The sequence below is a fragment of the Coregonus lavaretus genome (assembly GCF_964263955.1).
Source record: "Coregonus lavaretus genome assembly, contig: HAP1_SCAFFOLD_2347, whole genome shotgun sequence".
Lineage (NCBI taxonomy): Eukaryota > Metazoa > Chordata > Actinopteri > Salmoniformes > Salmonidae > Coregonus > Coregonus lavaretus.
Genome location: NW_028162152.1, coordinates 54,525 through 77,036, shown reverse-complemented (window position 1 = coordinate 77,036; position 22,512 = coordinate 54,525). Strand labels below are relative to the sequence as shown.

At 42.3% G+C, this 22,512-nt stretch overlaps 1 protein-coding gene across 1 annotated transcript in view; it reads right to left on the bottom strand.

The window, feature by feature from the left end:
- Positions 1-3,685: 3,685 nt before the first annotated feature.
- The window catches only part of LOC311119530 (adhesion G protein-coupled receptor L3), a gene marked incomplete at both ends in the record, with an annotated part of 73,058 nt that continues 54,231 nt past the window's right edge, over positions 3,686-22,512 (bottom strand). Inside the window, 2 exons of the mRNA XM_084194203.1 lie at positions 3,686-4,486; positions 8,851-8,865. Coding sequence (XP_084050329.1) covers positions 3,686-4,486; positions 8,851-8,865 — 816 coding nt within the window. The remainder of the gene's footprint in view (positions 4,487-8,850; positions 8,866-22,512) is intronic.

Sequence of the window (22,512 nt, the reverse complement as noted above, 5' to 3'; positions counted from 1 at the left end):
GCGTTTTCCTTGATGGCCAAAAAGCTCAATTGTAGTCTCATCTGACCAGTGTACCTTCTTACATATGTTTGGGGAGTCTCCCACATGCCTTTTGGCAAACAACAAACATGTTTGCTAATTTTTTTATTTAAGAAATTGCTTTTTTTCTGGCCACTCAGCTCTGTGGAGTGTACGGCTTACAGTGGTCCTATGGACAGATACTCCAATCTCCACTGTGGAGATTTGCAGCTTCTTCAGGGTTATCTTTGGTCTCTTTGTTGCCTCTCTGATTAATGCCCTCCTTGCCTGGTCCATGAGTTTTGGTGGGCGGCCCTCTCTTGGCAGGTTTGTTGTGGTGCCATATTCTTTCAATGTTTTAATAATGGATTTAATGGTGCTCTGTGGGATGTTCAAAGTTTGGGATATTTTAAAAAACCCAACCCTGATCTGTACTTCTCCACAACTTTGTCCCTGACCTGTTTGGCGAGGTCCTTGGTCTTCATGGTGCCGCGTGCGAGGTGGTGCCCCTTGCTTAGTGGTGTTGCAGACTCTGGGGCCTTTCATAACAGGTGTATATATACACTGAGATCATGTGACACTTAGATTGCACACAGATGGACTTTATTTAACTAATTATGTGACTTCTGAAGGTAATTGGTTGCACCAGATCTTATTTAGGGCCTTCATAGCAAAGGGGGTGAATACATATGCACGCACCACTTTTCCGTTATTTATTTTTTAGAATTTAAAAAAAAAAGTAATTTTTTTCATTTCACTTCACCAATTTGGACTATTTTGTGTATGTCCATTACATGAAATCCAAATAAAAATCAATTTAAATTACAGGTTGTAATGCAACAAAATAGGAAAAATGGCAAGGGGGATGAATACTTTTTCAAGGCACTGTATGTCGAGAAACGTGCCTATTTTCCTCATAGGTACGTAATGTCACGATTCCAAAGCTATACGACATTACAGATAGCAAGTTAATTATCTTACATCTTGGAAAATATTTGTAATGTTGTACTTCTTGTTGACAAAATGCATGCTAATGTTGGGTTTTTGAGCTAGCACCCAATAGACTCCCATTCACTCCTTGAAGGAGAGTGCTCCTTGTCCCAGAATCGCCCATAATGCACTGTGCGGACAATTGATGTAGCATGGGCAACGTTTCCCATCTCTTCAAAAGTATATCTGTCGTTGCGAATGTCAAACTCCACTCTGTGAGGCACATTGATATGCAATTTGAACATGTTGAGATTGTAGACTCCTAAATTGATAGTGCAGTTTGTTTAGGCGATTTTACAGCTAACTAGCTACTTTACATGCTGATATTGTCTTTGGTATTATTGTGTGTAGCTACGTTTGCTAGCTAGCCAGCAAGCCCATAGCGAGAGCATTGCATTGTGGATTTTGTAGTTGACTTGAACTGCAACAGATTGCCACAACAATTTTTACATGTTGCTACCAACTTATACATATAACGCCAAAATGAAACATTTGTTTTCAAAAAATATTGTTCTCACATAGTGTTATTTAACACTTTAAATTAAAGGAATGAGTGGTTTTGGGTGTATTTTCCCTTTAAGCAACAACAGGGGAAGCAATTATGTGTAGCTCCTATGTGTTGTGGAAAGTGAAACCTCAGGCATAAGTAAAATCACATAACAGAACTCTGCTGCCTTTGATGAATAGACTAGGTTGGATATAGACAATTCCACGGTCACAGAGTGCTGCTTAGACACCAATTTTTCACTTTGACATGTATGCCAAACAAAAACCAATGATTGCAAAGTTAAACAAATCATACAACTACGTGCACAAAGACTACTTTTAACAATTTCCACAGCACATTCTACATAAACACATTTACTTGAAAAAAAGTTGGTTAAAGAATGACGGTTTGTGCTGTTTGTGCTGTCATTATGTTACCAAACACGTTCTTCAAGTAAATGTGTTTTTGTACAAAAAAATAAAAAATAAAAAAAATATCTTGGGATAATCCTACAGTCTACAGGCTATCTACAGACTATCAGTAACATTTCAGCTAACTATCTACTAACCGTAACCCTTATCCTAACCCTTACCCGTATTCTAAACCTAACCTTAACCTTAGCAAGTAGTTGCTTATCGACAGATACTTTCAAACAAACTATGACCATACTGTAGAGCAGCGTTTCCCAAACTCAGTCCTCGGGACCCCAAGGGGTGCACATTTTGGTTTTTGCCTTAACACTGCACAGCTGATTCAAATTATCAAAGCTTGATGATTAGTTGAATCGGCTGTGTAGTGCTAGGGCAAAAACCAAAATGTGCACCCCTTGGGGTCCCGAGGACAGAGTTTGGGAAACCCTGCTGTAGAGCATCTACAGATGGAATATCAGGACTATCCAAATAAAGTGTAAATTGTTAAAATTAGTTATTGTGCATAAAGTTGTATGGTCTGTTTCACTTTGCAATCATTGATTTGTGTTTGGCATACATTTTAAAGGGAAAAATCTGAGTCTCAGCATATACTGTGGAATTGTCCATATGCATTTCAGCTGAGATTCTGGGAAAATTGTAATTTCATTTAAAAACTGCAGGTGAAGGCTGCGATTTCCACCGATGAGGATGGTAAAGACTTCACAGCCAAATAACTTGTGATAATTCAGACTAGGCTGTTAATGAGCCAGCGCAAAGAATTACCTCGGCATTGCAAAACAATTTTGGGTAGGCTTGATGACTACTTTAAAGAAAGAGCATCAAAGGGAATAATTTTTACTTTCTTAAAAAGAGTTATGGCAAGTTTAATGAGAGCAGTGATCTCTGTCTTTACAAAGGTGACATGTACTGTAAAAGAGAGAGAGACAAACTTTGAGAAAAGACTAAAAAGGCAAACAAACAACTCTTGTAGTTCTATTCACCTTCTTTGTCAGAATTATATAGAAAATAATGTAATATCTAATAAATAGCAGAAACTAGGGATAACAACTGCCTAAAATACGATCCCCGTGAGAAAACATAACTACCCAATCACGTGACAGCAAACAATTATTTGTTTTCTTTCGAATGCAAATCCTTTTGTTCGCCAACAGTTAAAATGTCTCGTAAAACAATAATGTGACTGCAGTTATTACATTTTCCCACAGCTGGTGTGTGGTTGTTTGCTTGTTTTTTTTCTATCATTCAAGGGGTTTAATTAAATGGAACAAGATGGATGACACATTGAGGTATCATATTCCATAGCTAATTATCACCAACCCACACACTCGCAATGGTGCTAATGTGTAACAATACATATACTTCCTCTTCATTTCCTCTGCTCTTTACTCTCGAATTAAAAAAGCCCACCAATCATAGTGTCAAACAAGCTAGGAACATGACAACTGATGGTGACATTCATAGGCCATGAGTATGAAAGTGATGCTGTTTGTATTCAATTACACTTATCGCAACACTGAAATGTGCTAAAATGTATACATTTTTAACAGTGTTTCCCTGACTTAAAGTAAAGACCTTTGAGAAAATGTTCATGACAACAAACCATATGTCTTCTATCTACACACTGTAGCCTCGTCAACAACCTCCTCTTCTCTTCTCTTGCCATCAAAGCGACTGCAAGCACAAATATATCTACCAAAGATACCAACAACTCTCTGAATTACCAACAAGCTAGTGAAAGACATGAAATAGAAGAGCGAAAAAATATGAATATGTGGCCTACCTGGTCTACCGTCCAATGCACCAAAGTCCAGCGAGTACTTGACCACGTGGTAATTGTTCCACACGTACAGTAGGTTGTCCCTCGGGTTGTAATCCACGGCGGCGATGTACTGGTACGAGTTGGGGAAGGGGATGTCCAGGAAGCCATCTTTACTCAGCTCAGTGTTGTAGATATAGTCAATCTTGTTCCCAGTCGCCTCGTTGTCGTCGTCTTCGTAGACCGACTTCACCACGTACAGAATCCCGCAGATCATGAAGGAGTTGGACGCCGAGCGCTTGTCATAGGCGGTGTCCCAGGTTCCTTCTACGCGGAGGGTGTAAGGGTTGAGCTGGCTGATGACAATGCGCCCGTTGTTTTGCTCCGTGGCGTAGATGACCCACAGGCCGTTCTCGTCTACAGCGAGATCGATGTCTGACTTGCCGCCCCAGCGGTACGGCGAGGTGTCGTGGTAGTTGGCGTTGGCGATGATGGCCTCGCCGCTCTTGATGCGTGTGCGCAGGTCGAACTTGACGATGTTGCGCGTGCGCTCCTTGTTGAAGAACAGTGCGCCGTCGTATACTACAAAGCCTGTGCCGTCGACGCGGTGCGGTAATTTGTACGTGGTCGTGGGTCGCCCTGCGATGAAGTCCTCTTTGGAGGAGTACTCGGTCAGCGTGTCCGTGCGGTATGGTGTCCAGGGCATGTAGTAGATCTTGTCGGAGGCCTGGAGGGGGTCTTTACACCAGGCACCGGATTGGTGGTCCGACTCAAAGAGGTGTTCGCTCTGGTACACCCCTCGCAGCAAGCCGGGGCACAGGAATACTGAGGAGCCAAAATGGAGGAAAGACAATGCAGAGAGTTACTTTGGCATGAATGGGACATCAGTATTGGAATACTGCAACTAGAAGGACAAAGAAGGATAGCATACAAGGAAATCATTGCTTTCATCTCAACTTAAATGATCAAGACATTAACAAAGTTTACAATGCGTTAGCTTCAATACCTCATATTGGTTTATGAATATTGGGACAGTGACACATTTGTTGTTGTTTTGGCTCTGAACTCCAGCACTTTGGATTTGAAATGATACAATGACTATGAGGTTAAAGTGCAGACTGTCAGCTTTAATTTGAGGGTATGTTCATCCATATCGGGTGAACCATTTAAAAATTACAGCACTTCTTGTACATAGTCCCCTCATTTTAGTGGACCAAAAGTATTGGGACAAATTCACTTATAGCAGTCAAAAGTTTAGTATTTGGTCCCATATTCATAGTACGCAATGATTACATCAAGCTTGTGACTCCACAACTTGTTGGATGCATTTGCTGTTTGTTTTGGTTGTGTTTCAGATAATTCTGTGCACAATAGAAATTAATGGTAAATAATGTATTGTGTCATTTTGGAGTCACTTTTATTGTAAATAAGAATATAATATGTTTCTAAACACTTCTACATTAATGTGGATGCTACCAAGATTACAGATATGAATGAATCGTGAATGATATTTATGCCTTCGTAACTGTCTCACTCATCAAAATTCAGGATTAATTCAGGATTATCCGTACTCATGGTAGCATCCACATTAACGTAGAAGTGTTTAGAAACATATTCTATTCTTATTTACATTAAAAGTAACTCCAAAATGGCACACTACATTATTTACCATACATTTCTATTCGGCACAGAATTATCTGAAACGCAACCAAAACAAACAGCAAATGAATCCAACAAGTTTGTAGAGTCACAAGCTTGATGTAGTATCTATGAATATGGAACCAATTACTTAACTTTTTACTACTTTAATACACATAAGTGAATATGTCCCAATAACTTTAGTCCCCTAAAATGGGGGGGATTATGTACAAAAAGTGCTGAAATATCCTCAAATTAAAGATGACAGTCTGCACTTTAACCTCATAGTCATTGTATCATTTCAAATCCAAAGTGTTGGAGTACAGAGCCAAAACAACCACATATTGTCACTGTCCCAATACTTTTGGAGCTCACTGTAGTTGTCAATGTTGCTTAAATACATAATAAACATGGTTTGAGGCTAAAATAATTTCGCAACATACACAGACACACATACATTGGGCAATGATTTCTCATTACACCAGCTATCCACATAATTACAATAGGCATTTAATCAGTGCCATAATCAATGTAATACAAAAAGCAATACATTCCATCCACTTATTTCATCCATCCCATCTCCTCCGAGCTATCAGTGGTTAAGAAATAACATTAATATGGACATCTAATACAAAAAAAAAACACATAAAAAGATTTTGATAAATAGCACAAGCATAATTATTGGCAGCTGGGGCCCGGGAACACAATAATGACTATCTACATTACTACATGAGAATATTTTTTCATTACTTCAGATGCAGGAGATATCTTCAGTCTGTGACATCATGATTTACAATGCATCTGCGTTCTAAACTAATTATACCCTAACTGGTTTGTACTCAAAACGTAAGAAGCGATGCAGCATATGAGTCGATAGTGTGCATCCCTTGCCGAAGTTGATTCTGTTTCGAGATCGATTACTCTTGGACCTCCGACTGAGTCAATATCAAGTTGGCCGTCTTGATAAAAATATTACATTTGAATTTAAAACCTACTCATACGAATTTAATATACGGAGCACGTCATTTATTGGGACGAGATACAACAAAAGACAGCTTTATCTAAAGGGGAGAAATGACCGTGCCCCTTGAACATTTTTATTTTTTTCTAGTGTTGTATATTTACTTATGCTCTCTAAAACAGACTCTTATACCATTTATATAATAACATATATCATCTTATACCATTTAAAATGTAACAATAACACAGATACTGTTAAACGTAGAGATAAGGAAGGTTTGAAATAGGTCTACACTTTTAAAAAGAGTGATTTGACCATAGCATGTGATACTGATTCTAAGTGCAGTGCTGGTGTCAAGCGCTAGACGAAAGCAACAAAGAATTAAGATAGCCTAACATTTCCACCCTATTTAGTTAGGATTTAGGGTGCAGTACATTAACAATAACAAAAACAGAACATATGCGAAAGCTTCTATGATTCTGACGGGTGAGGAAGCGGACACCCCTGGTGACAGGTTCTCCCCGGGGATTTGGGTGGAGGTAAAAGCAGTGTGCTCAGAGAAGAAAAACACAAGCCTTACTCCTCTGTAATCTCTTCAGATTAAACATGTTATCTACTTGCATGTGAATAATATATTTTGATTCCACCCGTCGACAGCACGTCTCCCTTGCCACGCATCTAGACTAGCACAAAAATGCTAAGAGGGTCTCTATGGCTTAAAAAGGCTTTCGAAATCTAATGTGCCCGGTCGGTAGTCTTCTACTGACAGGAAAGAAACTGGGCTGGTTGCGTCCCAAATGGCACACTGTTCCCAATTTAGGCTCTGGTCAAAAGTAATGCACTATATAGGGAAGAGGCTGTCATTTGGGATGCAACCTGAGCTTTGAAGAGGCCGTTAGAAATGGATCCCAACACCCTAGACAAGGAGGTAAGTGACAGTGAAGGTTATTAGAAGGAAACAAGGAATTAACAAGTGGCAGCAAGAGAAAACATGACTTAACAATAATAATTGGTGATAAATTCATTAGGCCCTAATATATGGATTTCACATGACTGGGCAGGGGTGCAGCCATGGGTGGGCTTGGGAGGGCATAGGCCCACCCACTTGGGAACCAGGCCCACCCACTGGGGAGCCAGGCCCAGCCAATCAGAATGAGTTTTTCCCCACAAAAGGGATTTATTACAGTCAGAAATACTCCTCTTATAATGCATATTATATGTTATGAATCTGCAAAACATGTGATATATGACGTAATCTAGTTAGCTCGCTAACGTTAGCTAGGCTAGGGGTTCGTTTAGGAGTTAGATTAAAGGGTTAAGTTTAGGGTTAGGAGAAGAGTTAGCTAAAAGGGTTAAGGTTAGGGGAAGGGTTAGCTAACATGCTAAGTAGTTACCAAACGTAACATATCACACTCATTTGAGTGTCTCTGATTTACGTACAGAATAATACAAAATGCTCTGAGACCAGGTTGTGAAACAAGGTTGTGGGAAGGTTATAGCACAACATATCATTTTAGCCAAAGGCATTTTATAGTAGCGTCAAAATGTTAATGTGGATATTTGTTCTATGGGTGCGCCCTTAACTTAAACATGACTTGATGTCTCAAGGGCCAGGGTCAAAACATAAAAACAACACAACTACTACCACAACACTGGGTCTCAGGCTCGGGTGCAGTAATAGGCTATCTTATAATGTACGGTAGCATGCCAAATCCATAATATATTAACATGTAGGTGTCTTAGTAGGTGTCTTAGTGCATTCTGCCATATTAACTGGGAGTCACTGAAGGTTATAACATCATCATGTTAGGCCTATAATCAGAAGTTCTGACAGTTTATTGAGCGAGGCTATTGATTGGCATCCACAAATCTGGCCTTTAATATGATGCTGCTGACTAACATGAATAGAATAACTTTCAATTACCTCGGAAATAAAATGTTCTGGATATATAAAGATAGTGAAAGAAAGATATGTAGTGGGGTGCATGTGAAGTGTATTACGGCAGAAAGATGAAAGATAGTTATCCTTTTTACTATGTTAAGGGACATTTTGACCATGTAAAAGCAGTGCTATTGTCAGACATTTGCTATTTCCCCAAAATTCTAAAGACTAAAATGTGTGTCTTGAATCTGTACTATTGAAATAATCTTTGCCTTGCATGAATGTCATAGAATTTCATCCTAGGTTCTGTATTCTACAAGTTTCTTTACAAGTGTTGGCAGTGTTTCAGTCTAGATTGAGACTAGCGCCTTTTACATTTTTTAAAATGGGACCACAATTTCCATTACCAATGATATTACTTGCTGATGTTGGACCCCACCTTTTTTATGAGAAAGAACACATTCCCAAAAATGATGCGATTATAGTAAGACGTTTCATAAGCATGTATGACCCCCTGATAATGTCATATGAAGTATTACAGACATGTGCATCACTACCAGTAGACACATTAAATTAGCAGACATTAGAAGGTCATTAAAAAGCAGATGGATGACATAAGAGAAAAGCTGCTATGGCAACCCCCATCACCAAGCAAAGCATGAACCCCAGTGAACTCTAGGTGAAATAAAGGAGTGGGCATTTAGTTACCTTTTTGTTCCACTTCTATTTAAGGCATGAGGAGAGAAAAGAAGAGAGAGATACAGAATAGATTAATGATGCGATAATTGGCAAACGAGTCAAGTTTACCTCAGCAGGTCAAACACATTGGAACTATAGCACAGTGGATTATGAGGTTGGTTAGTAGCGGAGTAGTTGGAACAGAACATTCAAGAATAAAGCTCTGGGAAGGAAATGTGTCGCTTGTCACACACAGCCTGTGGGGGAAAAGAGAGATTAAAGTAATATCTTTAGACGTGTGAATGCGGCTTTGAAGTGATGAGAACTCAAAGTTGGAGGGAGGGGGAGAGAGAGAGAGAAAACGGTAAATGACTTGTCCAGAAGTCAACTCCAGACGCGTTCATTAAAAACGACAGAACACATAGTTGCATTCCATATAGACTCCTTCAGTCTGGCTGAACGCTCGTTCAATAGTCACACAAGTGGGAACACGAGTGCATAATAATAATAATAATAATAATAATAATAATAATAGACTGGAAGAACACAAAAACACATTCTATTTAGAAAATGATAATTGGTGATTTATCACCTGTGGGTTGATAAGGCTATAACAATTAATAGCATATGGCCACCTCCATTATAGTGCTACCAGGAGAGAAGGGACGCACATTTTATCATTTGTTCATATGGCAAATTCCCTTTGCAGATGTGAAACTGTCGACAACCATCACAAGAGAAATGGCTGAATAAATCATAACGACAGCAAACAAGTGCAAACCTGTGGCTATCTATGCTAGGGAAGCAAGACAGACAGACCAACAATGTCTACGTTTCTGTATGATTCATTTGTGTTACTTATGGATTCATGCTGCTAATGCTGCTAATCAACCTCATTGTATACACTGATTGTATGGTCTTCTGGTGAAGAGTGGCGGGACTTTAACGTAAAGTGGCATGTAGCTCTGTTCACCAGCCATGTGTGTCAAAGACTGTCGAGTGAGACTAAGTGTAATATAACTGTATGGTTTGAATTGGAACTTTATTCAGTAATCAGTATGGAAAATGTATGCACTCACTAACTGTAAGTCACTCTGGATAAGAGTGTCTGCTAAATGACTAAAATGTAAAATGTAATCGTTGTAGATGCCTCTAGTCAGTGTATGCTGGTATAGAAGGGCTTGTTTGCTGGTCTAAGACTTGCAAGCAAGTCTAAATGTAATATCAATACTGTATATAGCAAAATGATTGCAGCAATACTTAAAAACTACATGATTGTCTAGACATGTATTTGCTGTAAGTCCCTGTGGTCTGTGCTTCGAAGGTTCCACTAGGTAAAGATCTAGGACAAGCTTCTCCTCCCCAAATCCTAACCTTAACCATTAGTGGGAAAACTGAACCAAGATCAGAGTCTAATAACCTGCCCAGGGACTGCGGTCGAAAATTTGCCAGCTGGCTAAAACCGACATTTTACAAAATGTTGATTAATGTGCACCGTTCCTGTAAAAATAAACGTAATAAAGTAAAGTAAAAATAACGTTTAGGGGCATCTTCACCCTACTCCATAAGGTTCTGGTCTATAAGGGGCTGGTTCCCTGGTGGGGTTAATGGCAGGACAGGCATCTGCCCCCATGGGACTGCTCCCCTCCCCTAATGCTAGATCTAATAAAACCAAATTAACCTCAGTTAGCAGTGCAGTTCCTCCTCAAAACTGAGAGGAAGAGAGAGGGGTGTGGCACAGAGAGCGGGAGGCACAGAGAGAAGGAGGCACAGAGAGAGGGAGGCACAGAGAGCAAGAGGCACAGAGAGAAGGAGGCACAGAGAGAGGGAGGCACAGGGAGAGGGAGGCACAGAGAGAAGGAGGCACAGAGAGAGGGAGGCACAGAGAGAGGGAGGCACAGAGAGAGGGAGGCACACTTAGAGAAGGAGGCACAGAGAGAGGGAGGCACAGAGAGAGGGAGGCACAGAGAGAGGGAGGCACAGAGAGAGGGAGGCACAGAGAGAAGGAGGCACAGAGAGAGGGAGGCACACTTAGAGAGGGAGGCACAGGGAGAGGGAGGCACAGAGAGAAGGAGGCACACTTAGAGAGGGAGGCACAGAGAGAGGGAGGCACAGAGAGAGGGAGGCACAGAGAGAGGGAGGCACAGAGAGAGGGAGGCACACTTAGAGAGGGAGGCACAGAGAGAGGGAGGCACACTTAGAGAAGGAGGCACAGAGAGCGGGAGGCACAGAGAGAAGGAGGCACAGAGAGAAGGAGGCACAGAGAGAGGGAGGCACAGAGAGAGGGAGGCACAGAGAGAGGGAGGCACAGAGAGAGGGATGCACAGAGAGAAGGAGGCACAGAGAGAGGGAGGCACAGAGAGGGAGGCACAGAGAGAAGGAGGCACATAGAGAAGGAGGCACAGAGAGAGGGAGGCACAGAGAGAGGGAGGCACAGAGAGAGGGAGGCACAGAGAGAGAGAGGCACACTTAGAGAAGGAGGCACAGAGAGTGGGAGGCACAGAGAGAGGGAGGCACACTTAGAGAGGGAGGCACAGAGAGAGGGATGCACAGAGAGAAGGAGGCACAGAGGGAGGGAGGCACAGAGAGAGGGATGCACAGAGAGAAGGAGGCACAGAGAGAGGGAGGCACAGAGAGAGGGAGGCACAGAGAGAGGGAGGCACAGAGAGAAGGAGGCACAGAGAGAAGGAGGCATAGAGAGAGGGAGGCACAGAGAGAAGGAGGCACAGAGAGAGGGAGGCACAGAGAGCGGGAGGCACAGAGAGAGGGAGGCACAGAGAGAGGGAGGCACAGAGAGAGGGAGGCACAGAGAGAGGGAGGCACAGAGAGAGGGAGGCACAGAGAGAGAGGGAGGCACACAGAGAGGGAGGCACAGAGAGAGGGAGGCACAGAGAGAGAGAGATGAACTTGGAGAAGAGTCCCCTAAGTAAGCTTGTCCTGGGGCTCTGTTCACAAACACAAACAGACCCCACACAGACCCAGGACAACAACAACAACAACAACACAACTAGACCCAACCAAATCATGAGAAAACAAAAAGAGAATTACTTGACACATTGGAACGAACAAACAAAAAAACTGAGCAAACTAGAATGCTATTTGGCCCTAAACAGAGAGTACACAGTGGCAGAATACCTGACCACTGTGACCGACCCAAACTTAAGGAAAGCTTTGACTATGTACAGACTCAGTGAGCATAGCCTTGCTATTGAGAAAGAGAGACCTGGCTCTCAAGAGAAGACAGGCTATGTGCACACTGCCCACAAAATGAGGTGGAAACTGAGCTGCACTTCCTAACCTCCTGCCAAATGTATGACCATATTAGAGACACATATTTCCCTCAGATTACAGCGATCCACAAAGAATTCGAAAACAAACCCAATTTTGATAAACTCCCTTATCTACTGGGTGAAAAACCACAGTGTGCCATCACAGCTGCAAGATTTGTGACCTGTTGCAAAAAGAAAAGGGCAACCAGTGAAGAACAAACACCATTGTAAATACAACCCATATTTATGTTTATTTATTTTCCCATTTGTACTTTAACTATTTGCACATTGTTACAACACTGTATATATACATAATTTGACATTTGAAATGTCTTTATTCTTCTGAAACTTCTGAGTGTAATGTTTACTGTTAATATTTATTGTTTATTTCACTTTTGTTTACTATCTACTTCACTTGCTTTGGCAATGTTAACACACGTTTCCCATGCCAATAAAGCCCTTAAATTGAATTGAATTGAATTGAATTGAATTGAGAGAGAGAGAGAGAGAGAGAGAGAGAGAGAGAGAGAGAGAGAGAGAGAGAGAGAGAGAGAGAGAGAGAGAGAGAGAGAGAGAGAGAGAGAGAGAGAGAGAGAGAGAGGAGGCACACTTAGAGAGGGAGGCACAGTATTACCTCAATCACCTCGACTAACCGGTGCCCCTGCACATTGACTCTGTACCGGTACCCCCTGTAAATAGCCTCCCTCCTGTTATTTTATTTTACTGCTGCTCTTTCATTCTTTTACATTTTAAATGTTTCCTTATCTATTTTTTACTTAACACTTTTTTTTCTTAAAACTGCATTGTTGGTTAAGGGCTTGTAAGTAAGCATTTCACTGTAGGTCTACACCTGTTGTATTAGGCGTATGTGGCAAATAACATTTGATTTGATTTGAGAGAGAGGGAGGCACAGAGAGAGGGAGGCACAGAGAGAGTCAGAGGGAAAGGAAAAAACGGAGAGAGGGAAGGAGATGAAGAGAGCGAGGCACAGAAAGAAAGTGAGAAACTAGATATTGAGGACGAAGAGAGAAAAGCACCGAGACATACACTGAAGAACAAGAAGAACAGTGGGATGAGAGAAGGAGAGAGATTGAGAGATTGAGAGAGAAAGATAGATTGAGAGAGATAAGAGAGATTGAGAGAGAAAGATAGATTGAGAGAGATAAGAGAGATTGAGAGAGAAAGATAGATTGAGAGAGAAAGAGAGATTGAGAGATAAGAGAGATTGAGAGAGAAAGATAGATTGAGAGAGATAAGAGAGATTGAGAGAGAAGTTTGAATTCCGTTTTCAAAAGACTCATACTGTGCCTGACTACGCACGGTTGATATGGCAACTAAAAAAATATATTCTGATGCCTTGTTGTTTGGGATTGATCTTCACGAAGCATTAGGGAAGGAAATGTGTCGGAATGATAAATTCAGCCATATTTCAGCTACATTATATCAATGATAACGACAGCTTGAAACTGGGAATGGACGCACACAGCACACCAACAACACAACGTGTTTGAGGGAATCAGTTTGAACGAAGCCGAGAACTTATCTTGATTATTGAGGGCCTGTTTCCCAGATGTTTCCAGCAGGATCAATGAAGAATCTCCATAGAAAATGAGTAGTTTGGGGTGCAAGGTGATTTCTAGATCAGTGATTCTGACAGCAATGTAGTTGGTCTCAAACATGCATTATTTAACAACACACATTACAAACTGAATCTATGTAAACAGACAATGTCAACCTCTCACATTGAACTCTTCGACCAGCCCATTAGCTACCACACAACATGACTGCAGGGTGTTACTGTATTTGATTGAGTGATCGCTAGCGGTTGTGAGGTAGGGTAATGATCTATAACAAAACCCATTACCGCTTTAAGAGATGGCAGGATGGTGAAGCGATGGATGACCAAGTAGCCGTGGGACGCGCCGGGGATCCTTGTCGCAATACGCCGCCACTTCCGTGGTTACACGTTACCCATGTTTCCTGTCCTGTCATTGCTTGTCAGGAAGTAATCTTCTGTGTACGTCCCCAAGGTCAAACACGAAATCTCTCGGGCTGTTTGAGATTATTTATCTAGCGACGGTGTGGTCGGGCTACTAGCGACGTAGCCGGGATATCTAAGTTCAGTGGCACTAAGATAAAAGAATGGAATGAAGGAGGGAAGATGGAGAGACGGGAGAATTTATTCATATGAAAGACCCCATTGTGACCTTAATACCATTTTGGTCATGGTTGTCAGTCATTAAAATGACTCTCTCCCCTCTCCCCTCTCCCCTCTCCCCTCTCCAAGATAAGCGCAGAGGGAAAGGCAAAGTAAAACAGACCGTACTAAGTGGACTGGCACAGCCAAGCTATCTTCTCAAAGTAGAATGGTTTATGGATATATCCTCTCCAAATCAGACTGTTATGCCACGGACATAAATGCATTTAGACAGTTCAGAGCGAGTATCAGACAGAAATGCCACTTGAACAACTTTTAGCAGTATATTTTTCTTGGTCATGAAGAGGACTAACCCTTATGAACCCTGCTAGCGTTGGATAGACAACAGATTCGACGTAGAGCGGGAGCAGATGTCTTCAGGGATACAACATATGACCTTCCAGCACAGTGGAGTGAATGTAAAATGGCTTCCAGGCCAAAGACAGACTCTGCTGCACTAGAGTAGATATATTCATTGTCTGTTTTCATATTTGCCCAAGGGCACAAACAGCAAGGTCTTTCCTGCTATCTGCCGAAGCAGAGGTCGTATACAATTATCCCAGAAATAGATTCCTAGCTATTATTCCTGTAAATATACATGGTAGACACTGTGTCATCTGTTGATATCTGTGATGGAAGATGATGATGATGAAGGTGACGTGTGTAAGTTCATCATCATCATCATCATCTACCGACTATGATGTCTAATACTCAACAGGTTTGGACACACCTGTAACTGCACTGCCATGTGCTAGCAGCAGATAGCGTTTCAACACCAAGCAATTCACTATGCAATACGCAGACCCGTCAAAAGGGCACATGGTCTCAAGTGAATCTAATTGGTCAAGCTGCCCTATCAAATCAAATAAGCCGCTTGGACACCCTATGCATTCTTATTAGGAAAATGACATTGATATCTTAAAATATAATTTTTATGTGTTCACATCTAGGCATTTAGCTGATTTCCGTCAACATGGACAACTTTAACACTAGATACGACACTGCATATGAACACTGCATATTAATGTTGAGTCATGCCCCCCTCCGTCCTTGACTTTTCCTAAATAATAATAATAATAATAATAATAATAATAATAAAACCATTTATTTGTAACACGCTTTTCAAAGACCCAAAGAGTCACAAAAAAAAAAATAATAATAATAATAATTTTTTATTTATTTAATACATGTATGTTAGAATTTCGGGATCACCAAAATAATGTGTGTTATTATAAGCAGTTTTTAAGAGGACGTCATGTGCTCATTGGTTCAAAGTGGGGTCCCTCGAGGTCCGGCTTCTCTACTATTAATAAACTGTTGTCTTGAAGTCTTCAGTTAGTGAAAATACGTTGTCTCACACCTCATATGCTACTCAGATGCATATACAGTAATCTTATTCTCAAACCTCCCACCATTAAAACGGTCTTAATTCATGCACCTTGTGTTATGTCACACCGTATTCACATATTTGACCTCAAAATTCACATCACATAGCTTAGACGTCTGAAGAACCCCATTTCCTTCAAATCAAAATAGAATGTTATTTATCACATGTGCCGAATAGATTTTACAGTGAAATGCTTACTTACGAGCCCTGTCCCAACAATGCAGAGTTAAAAAGTAAGAAACATTTGCAAAAAATACTAAAGGATGGCTGAATCCTTTTTTCAAGGGATTGATTCAGGCTTCTGCATAATGCTGAATGCCGTAGTGACCTTGTAACCCTCTTAAGCCCTCGCTAGCCCTGCCCATGTGAACGACAGCTGTACGGATCTGCATTTCAATAATTAACACTTCACAATTCCATCATTATAGCGGCGAGGTGGCGGAATGGTATCATTAGGCGCTAATAGAGATTCATGGCTGAGCGGAGGCCATTTTGGTCATATTTCACCCCCTTTCCTCCCCTCCTTTCTTCCCGTTCTCTGAACCTAGGAGGGCACAGTGACTAGACTCCCACTTCTTAATTAATTACACAAATTAGAGGGCTTTGAATAGCATGTGCCTGGGGGGGTCAATGGTACAATTTCTTTATTTTTCCCTGAGGGGGGGTCACGGGTACAATTGCTTGGTCTAAGTCGATGTTTCCTTCCCTCGGTCTCCTGACCCGCTGTCTCCTGACCCGCTGTCTCCTGACCCGCTGTCTCCTGTCCCTCTGCCTCCTGTCCCTCTGCCTCCTGTCCCTCTGCCTCCTGTCCCTCTGCCTCCTGTCCCTCTGCCTCCTGTCCCTCTGCCTCCTGTCCCTCTGCCTCCTGTCCCTCTGTCTCCGGTCTCCTGTCCCTCTGTCTCCTGTCCCTCGGTCTCCTGTCCCTCTGCCTCCTGTCCCTCTGCCTCCTGTCCCTCTGCCTCCTGTCCCTCTGCCTCCTGTCCCTCTGCCTCCTGTCCCTCTGCCTCCTGTCCCTCTGCCTCCTGTCCCTCTGCCTCCTGTCCCTCTGCCTCCTGTCCCTCTGCCTCCTGTCCCTCTGCCTCCTGTCCCTCTGCCTCCGGTCTCCTGTCCCTCGGTCTCCTGTCCCTCGGTCTCCTGTCTCTCTGTCTCCTGTCCCCTGTCCCTCTCTCTCCTTCCACCCGTCCTTCTTGTATTCTCGTCTGTTTCTCTTCTCCTCTGTCCCCATTTCTCCATATCCCTCCCTCCATCACTCCTCTCCTCTCCTTTTCTCCTCTATTGCTCTCCCTCCCTGGGAGCGGTAGCTGCGCTATCTCATAACCTTGACAATGCAGGAAGCCGCCAGTGTGTGTGTGTGTGTGTGTGTGTGTGTAAGAGAGTGTGTGTGTGTGTGTGTGTGAGACAGGTGCAAAGACTTGGTGCACAGCCAACCAGTCATCCACCAGGGAAAGGCAGCAGACAGACCGATAGAGGGGAAAATAAAACAAGCAAAATAAAACAAATATTAAATCCATTTTCAGGAACATGGACCGGAATTGGAGCAGAAATAACTTAATTGCACTCCTGAACATGCCTTGATTCCAGAGACCTTGACATTACAGAAGGGAAGCAAGTAAGTGAAAGCAGGCAGAGGAGAGATAAGGAGAAAGCTTTCAGCCTGGTGGTAAAGAGTGTTTGGTGAGAGCACGCAGAAGAATGAGGGAGCTTCATTACACCAGTCACACTGTAGGAACTCTGATTAGCAGGGCGATATCGCAGAGAGAGAGAGCGAGAGAAAGACCCCAATGAGGCCAATCTCCAATTAGAGTGATAGCCCTGGCACTAAGCATCCCTGGTGTGCGGGTCTCTCTTTTCTTTGAACTTAGCACCCCTTTCAAAAGTGTGTGTGTTCATGCCTGCATCAGCGTGTGTGTGTGCATACGTATGTGCCTGTGTTTGTGCGCATGAAGGACAAAAAGACAGAGCCCAGAACGAGGACCTGATAGATTACACTCGGGCCACATGGCTATTAGGGGGGGAAAAAGCATTTTCCACATGCCCAGATTCACCTCTAACAACACCATTTATCCACATTGGTAATCACACCCTTCCTGGGCAATTACTGACACACTAATGGAACAATGCAGGAAAATACATGCATTAATGTCGTCTCCTTTCTCTTTCCATGAATCCTCTATGATAATCATGTTATACTCTGTATCCTTGTTGAAGTGAGAAGTCAGTGAATTTAACACTTTATTAGTGTGTATTCCTCTTAGTAAGTAGCCTTTGCCTGCTCACAGTTGTTTAAAATCACATGATGCACAACAGATGTCATCAGTCTCTCCGGATGATGTCATCGGAAAAACACATCTATCTTTTTGACTACAAAACATAGAAACATGCCATTTTCACGTGGTTCTAGAGATGATCAATTTGATGTTGAAATCATGCATTTAATCAATTAGCAACAATGTGATTAATTAATGACAAAACACAATATGACTGTGGATCTGGGGGCCTACCAGTCAAAACCATGGACATAATCAGTTTCAGGTCAGTGTTCAAACCAATGACAGTGACATTCAAGATACAAGTCAGTGATTTTATTTCCCCCTCACATTTGCATGCACACACACACTGTGTCAGACCATAAGCCATCATCATAAGCCTTCCCCAGTCGCAAGATGGTCAGCTGTCACTAAACGATGTGATAGCAATGCAATCCCCCTTTCACAAATGAGGAGAGGTAGACCTAGTAATTCAGGTGACAAGAGATTCTGTCAGTGAGTAGGCTAATGCTGTAAGTGGGGTGTATGTTCTGATAGAACATACAATGAATTTGTGCCTGTTGTGTGGAAGCCGTAAATACAACTAATGACTAAATGACTGAGTTAGGTACAGTGGGGAGAACAAGTATTTGATACACTGCCGATTTTGCAGGTTTTCCTACTTACAGAGCATGTAGAGGTCTGTAATTTTTATCATAGGTACACTTCAACTGTGAGAGACGGAATCTAAAACAAAAATCCAGAAAATCACATTGTATGATTTTTAAGTAATTAATTTGCATTTTATTGTATGACATAAGTATTTGATACATCAGAAAAGCAGAACTTAATATTTGGTACAGAAACCTTTGTTTGCAATTACAGAGATCATACGTTTCCTGTAGGTCTTGACCAGGTTTGCACACACTGCAGCAGGGATTTTGGCCCACTCCTCCATACAGACCTACAGATCCTTCAGGTTTCGGGGCTGTCGCTGGGCAATACGGACTTTCAGCTCCCTCCAAAGATTTTCAATTGGGTTCAGGTCTGGAGACTGGCTAGGCCACCAGGACCTTGAGATGCTTCTTATGGAGCCACTCCTTAGTTGCCCTGGCTGTGTGTTTCAGGTCGTTGTCATGCTGGAAGACCCAGCCACGACCCATCTTCAATGCTCTTACTGAGGGTGCAGTCGTCCCTTACAAGATCTCGCGATACATGGCCCCATCCATCCTCCCCTCAATACGGTGCAGTCGTCCTGTCCCCTTTGCAGAAAAGCATCCCCAAAGAATGATGTTTCCACCTCCATGCTTCACGGTTGGGATGGTGTTCTTGGGGTTGTACTCATCCTTCTTCTTCCTCCAAACACGGCGAGTGGAGTTTAGACCAAAAAGCTCTATATTTGTCTCATCAGACCACATGACCTTCTCCCATTCCTCCTCTGGATCATCCAGATGGTCAATGGCAAACTTCAGACGGGCCTGGATATGCGCTGGCTTGAGCAGGGGGACCTTGCGTGCGCTGCAGGATTTTAATCCATGACGGCGTAGTGTGTTACTAATGGTTTTCTTTGAGACTGTGGTCCCAGCTCTCTTCAGGTCATTGACCAGGTCCTGCCGTGTAGTTCTGGGCTGATCCCTCACCTTCCTCATGATCATTGATGCCCCACGAGGTGAGATCTTGCATGGAGCCCCAGACCGAGGGTGATTGACCGTCATCTTGAACTTCTTCCATTTTCTAATAATTGCGCCAACAGTTGTTGCCTTCTCACCAAGCTGCTTGCCTATTGTCCTGTAGCCCATCCCAGCCTTGTGCAGGTCTACAATTTTATCCCTGATGTCCTTACACAGCTCTCTGGTCTTGGCCATTGTGGAGAGGTTGGAGTCTGTTTGATTGAGTGTGTGAACAGGTGTTTTTTATACAGGTAACGAGTTCAAACAGGTGCAGTTAATACAGGTAATGAGTGGAGAACAGGAGGGCTTCTTAAAGAAAAACTAACAGGTCTGTGAGAGCCGGAATTCTTACTGGTTGGTAGGTGATCAAATACTTATGTCATGCAATAAAATGCAAATTAATTACTTAAAAATCATACAATGTGATTTTCTGGATTTTTGTTTTAGATTCCGTCTCTCACAGTTGAAGTGTACCTATGATAAAAATGACAGACCTCTACATGCTTTGTAAGTAGGAAAACCTGCAAAATCGGCAGTGTATCAAATACTTGTTCTCCCCACTGTATATACAGTACAATACTGGTCAAAGGTTTTAGAACACCTACCCGTTCAAGGGTTTTTCTTTATTTGTACTATTTTCTACATATTTTTACTATTTTCTACATTGCAGAATAATAGTGAAGACATCAAAACTATGAAATAACACATATGGAATCATGTAGTAACTAAAAATGTGTTAAACAAATGAAAATATATTTTATATTTGAGATTCTTCAAATAGCCACCATTTGCCTTGATGACAGCTTTGCACACTATTGGCATTCTCTCCTGGAATGCATTTCAATTAACAGGTGTGCCTTCTTAAAAGTTAATTTGATTAATTTATTTCCGTCTTAATGTGTTTGAGCCAATCATTTGTGTTGTGACAAGGTAGGGGGGGGGGGGTATACAGAAGATAGCCCTATTTGGTAAAAGACCAAGTCCATATTATGGCAAGAACAGCTCAAATAAGCAAAGAGAAACAACAGTCCATCATTACTTTAAGACATGAAGGTCAGGCAATATGGAACATTTCAAGAACTTTGAAAGTTTCTTCAAGTGCAGTTGCAAAAACCATCAAGCACTATGTTGAAACTGAAACTCATGAGGACCACCACAGAAATGGAAGACCCAGAGTTACCTCTGCTGCAGAGGATACATTCATTAGAATTACCAGCATCAGAAATTGCAGCCCAAATAAATGCTTCACAGAGTTCAAGTAACAGACACATCTCAACATCAACTGTTAGAGGAGACTGTGTGAATCAGGCCTTCATGGTCGAATTGCTGCAAAGAAACCACTACTAAAGGACACAAATAAGAAGAAGAGACTTGCTTGGGCCAAGAAACCCGAGCAATGGACATTAGCTGGTGGAAATGTGTCCTTTGACCTGGAGTCCAAATTTGAGATTTTTGGTTCCAACTGCCGTGTCTTTGTGAGACGCGGTGTGGGTAAACTGATGATCGCCACATGTGTATTTCCCACCGTAAAGCATGGAGGAGGAGGTGTTATGGTACGGGGGTGCTTTGCTGGTGACACGGTCTGTGATTTATTTAGAATTCAAGGCACACTTAATCAGCATGGCTACCACAGCATTCTGCAGCGATACGCCATCCCATCTGGTTTGGGCTTAGTGGGACTATCATTAGTTTTTCAACAGGACAATGACCCAACACACCTCCAGGCTGTGTAAGGGTTATTTTACCAAGAAGGTGAGTGATGGAGTGCTGCATCAGATGACCTCGCCTCCACAATCCCCCAACCTAAACCAAATTGAGATGGTTTGGGATGAGTCGGACCGCAGAGTGAAGGAAAAGCAGCCAATAAATGCTCAGCATATGTGGGAACACCTTTAAAAAAAATTTTTAACCTTTATTTAACCAGGTAAGCCAGTTGAGAACAAGTTCTCATTTACAACTGTGACCTGGCCAAGATGAAGCAAAGCAGTGTGATAAAAACAACAACACAGAGTTACATATGGGGTAAAACAAACAAAGTCAAAAATACAACATAAAATATATATACAGTGTGTGCAAATGTAGCAAGTTATGGAGGTAAGGCAATAAATAGGCCATAGTGCAAAATAATTACAATTAGTATTAACACTGGAATGATAGATGTGCAAGAGATGATGTGCAAATAGAGATACTGTGGTGCAAATGAGCAAAATAAATAACAATATGGGGATGAGGTAGTTAGTTGTGTGGGCTAATTTCAGATGGGTTGTGTACAGGTGCAGTGATCGGTAAGGTGCTCTGACAACTGATGCTTAAAGTTAGTGAGGGAGACTGTTGGAAAAGCATTCCAGGTGAAGCTAGTTGAGAGAATGCCAAGAGTGTCAAAGCTGTCATCAATGCAAAGGGTGGCTTTTTGAAGAATCTCAAATATAAAATCAGATTTGAATCAATCTCGCTACAGGCCTCAGGAAGCCCAACTGACTATGACAAAGCGTCTGGTCAGCCAAACAGTCCATTCACACAGGTGCTGTTTACTAAAGGTGTGACCGTGGCGTAACGGCACCCGTAATGACACAACATTTTGCGGGGGCGGCATTGTAAACGATACCCACGCCCCGCAGCCGCATTGATTTCACAGTTTTTTTATCTGCCTTCTCAGCACCAGGCAGGTGCTGAGTTTTGTGCCAAAATAATCAGTTGCTTGATTCGATTAGGCCGCCGAACGTGTTGCTGCTTATTAACGATTGATTGCTCGTCCATGCGGAACGAATTAGAAGCAAATAAAAACTGCTAAAAACTGCTAATTGCCGGGTGAAGTACGTGGCTGCGCGCCACAACGTATAGCTGAGGACTGACTACCTTACTTCTGCCATATCAAAGGCCTTGATTACATGATTATACATCTTGGCTAAGCTCGTGCACACAA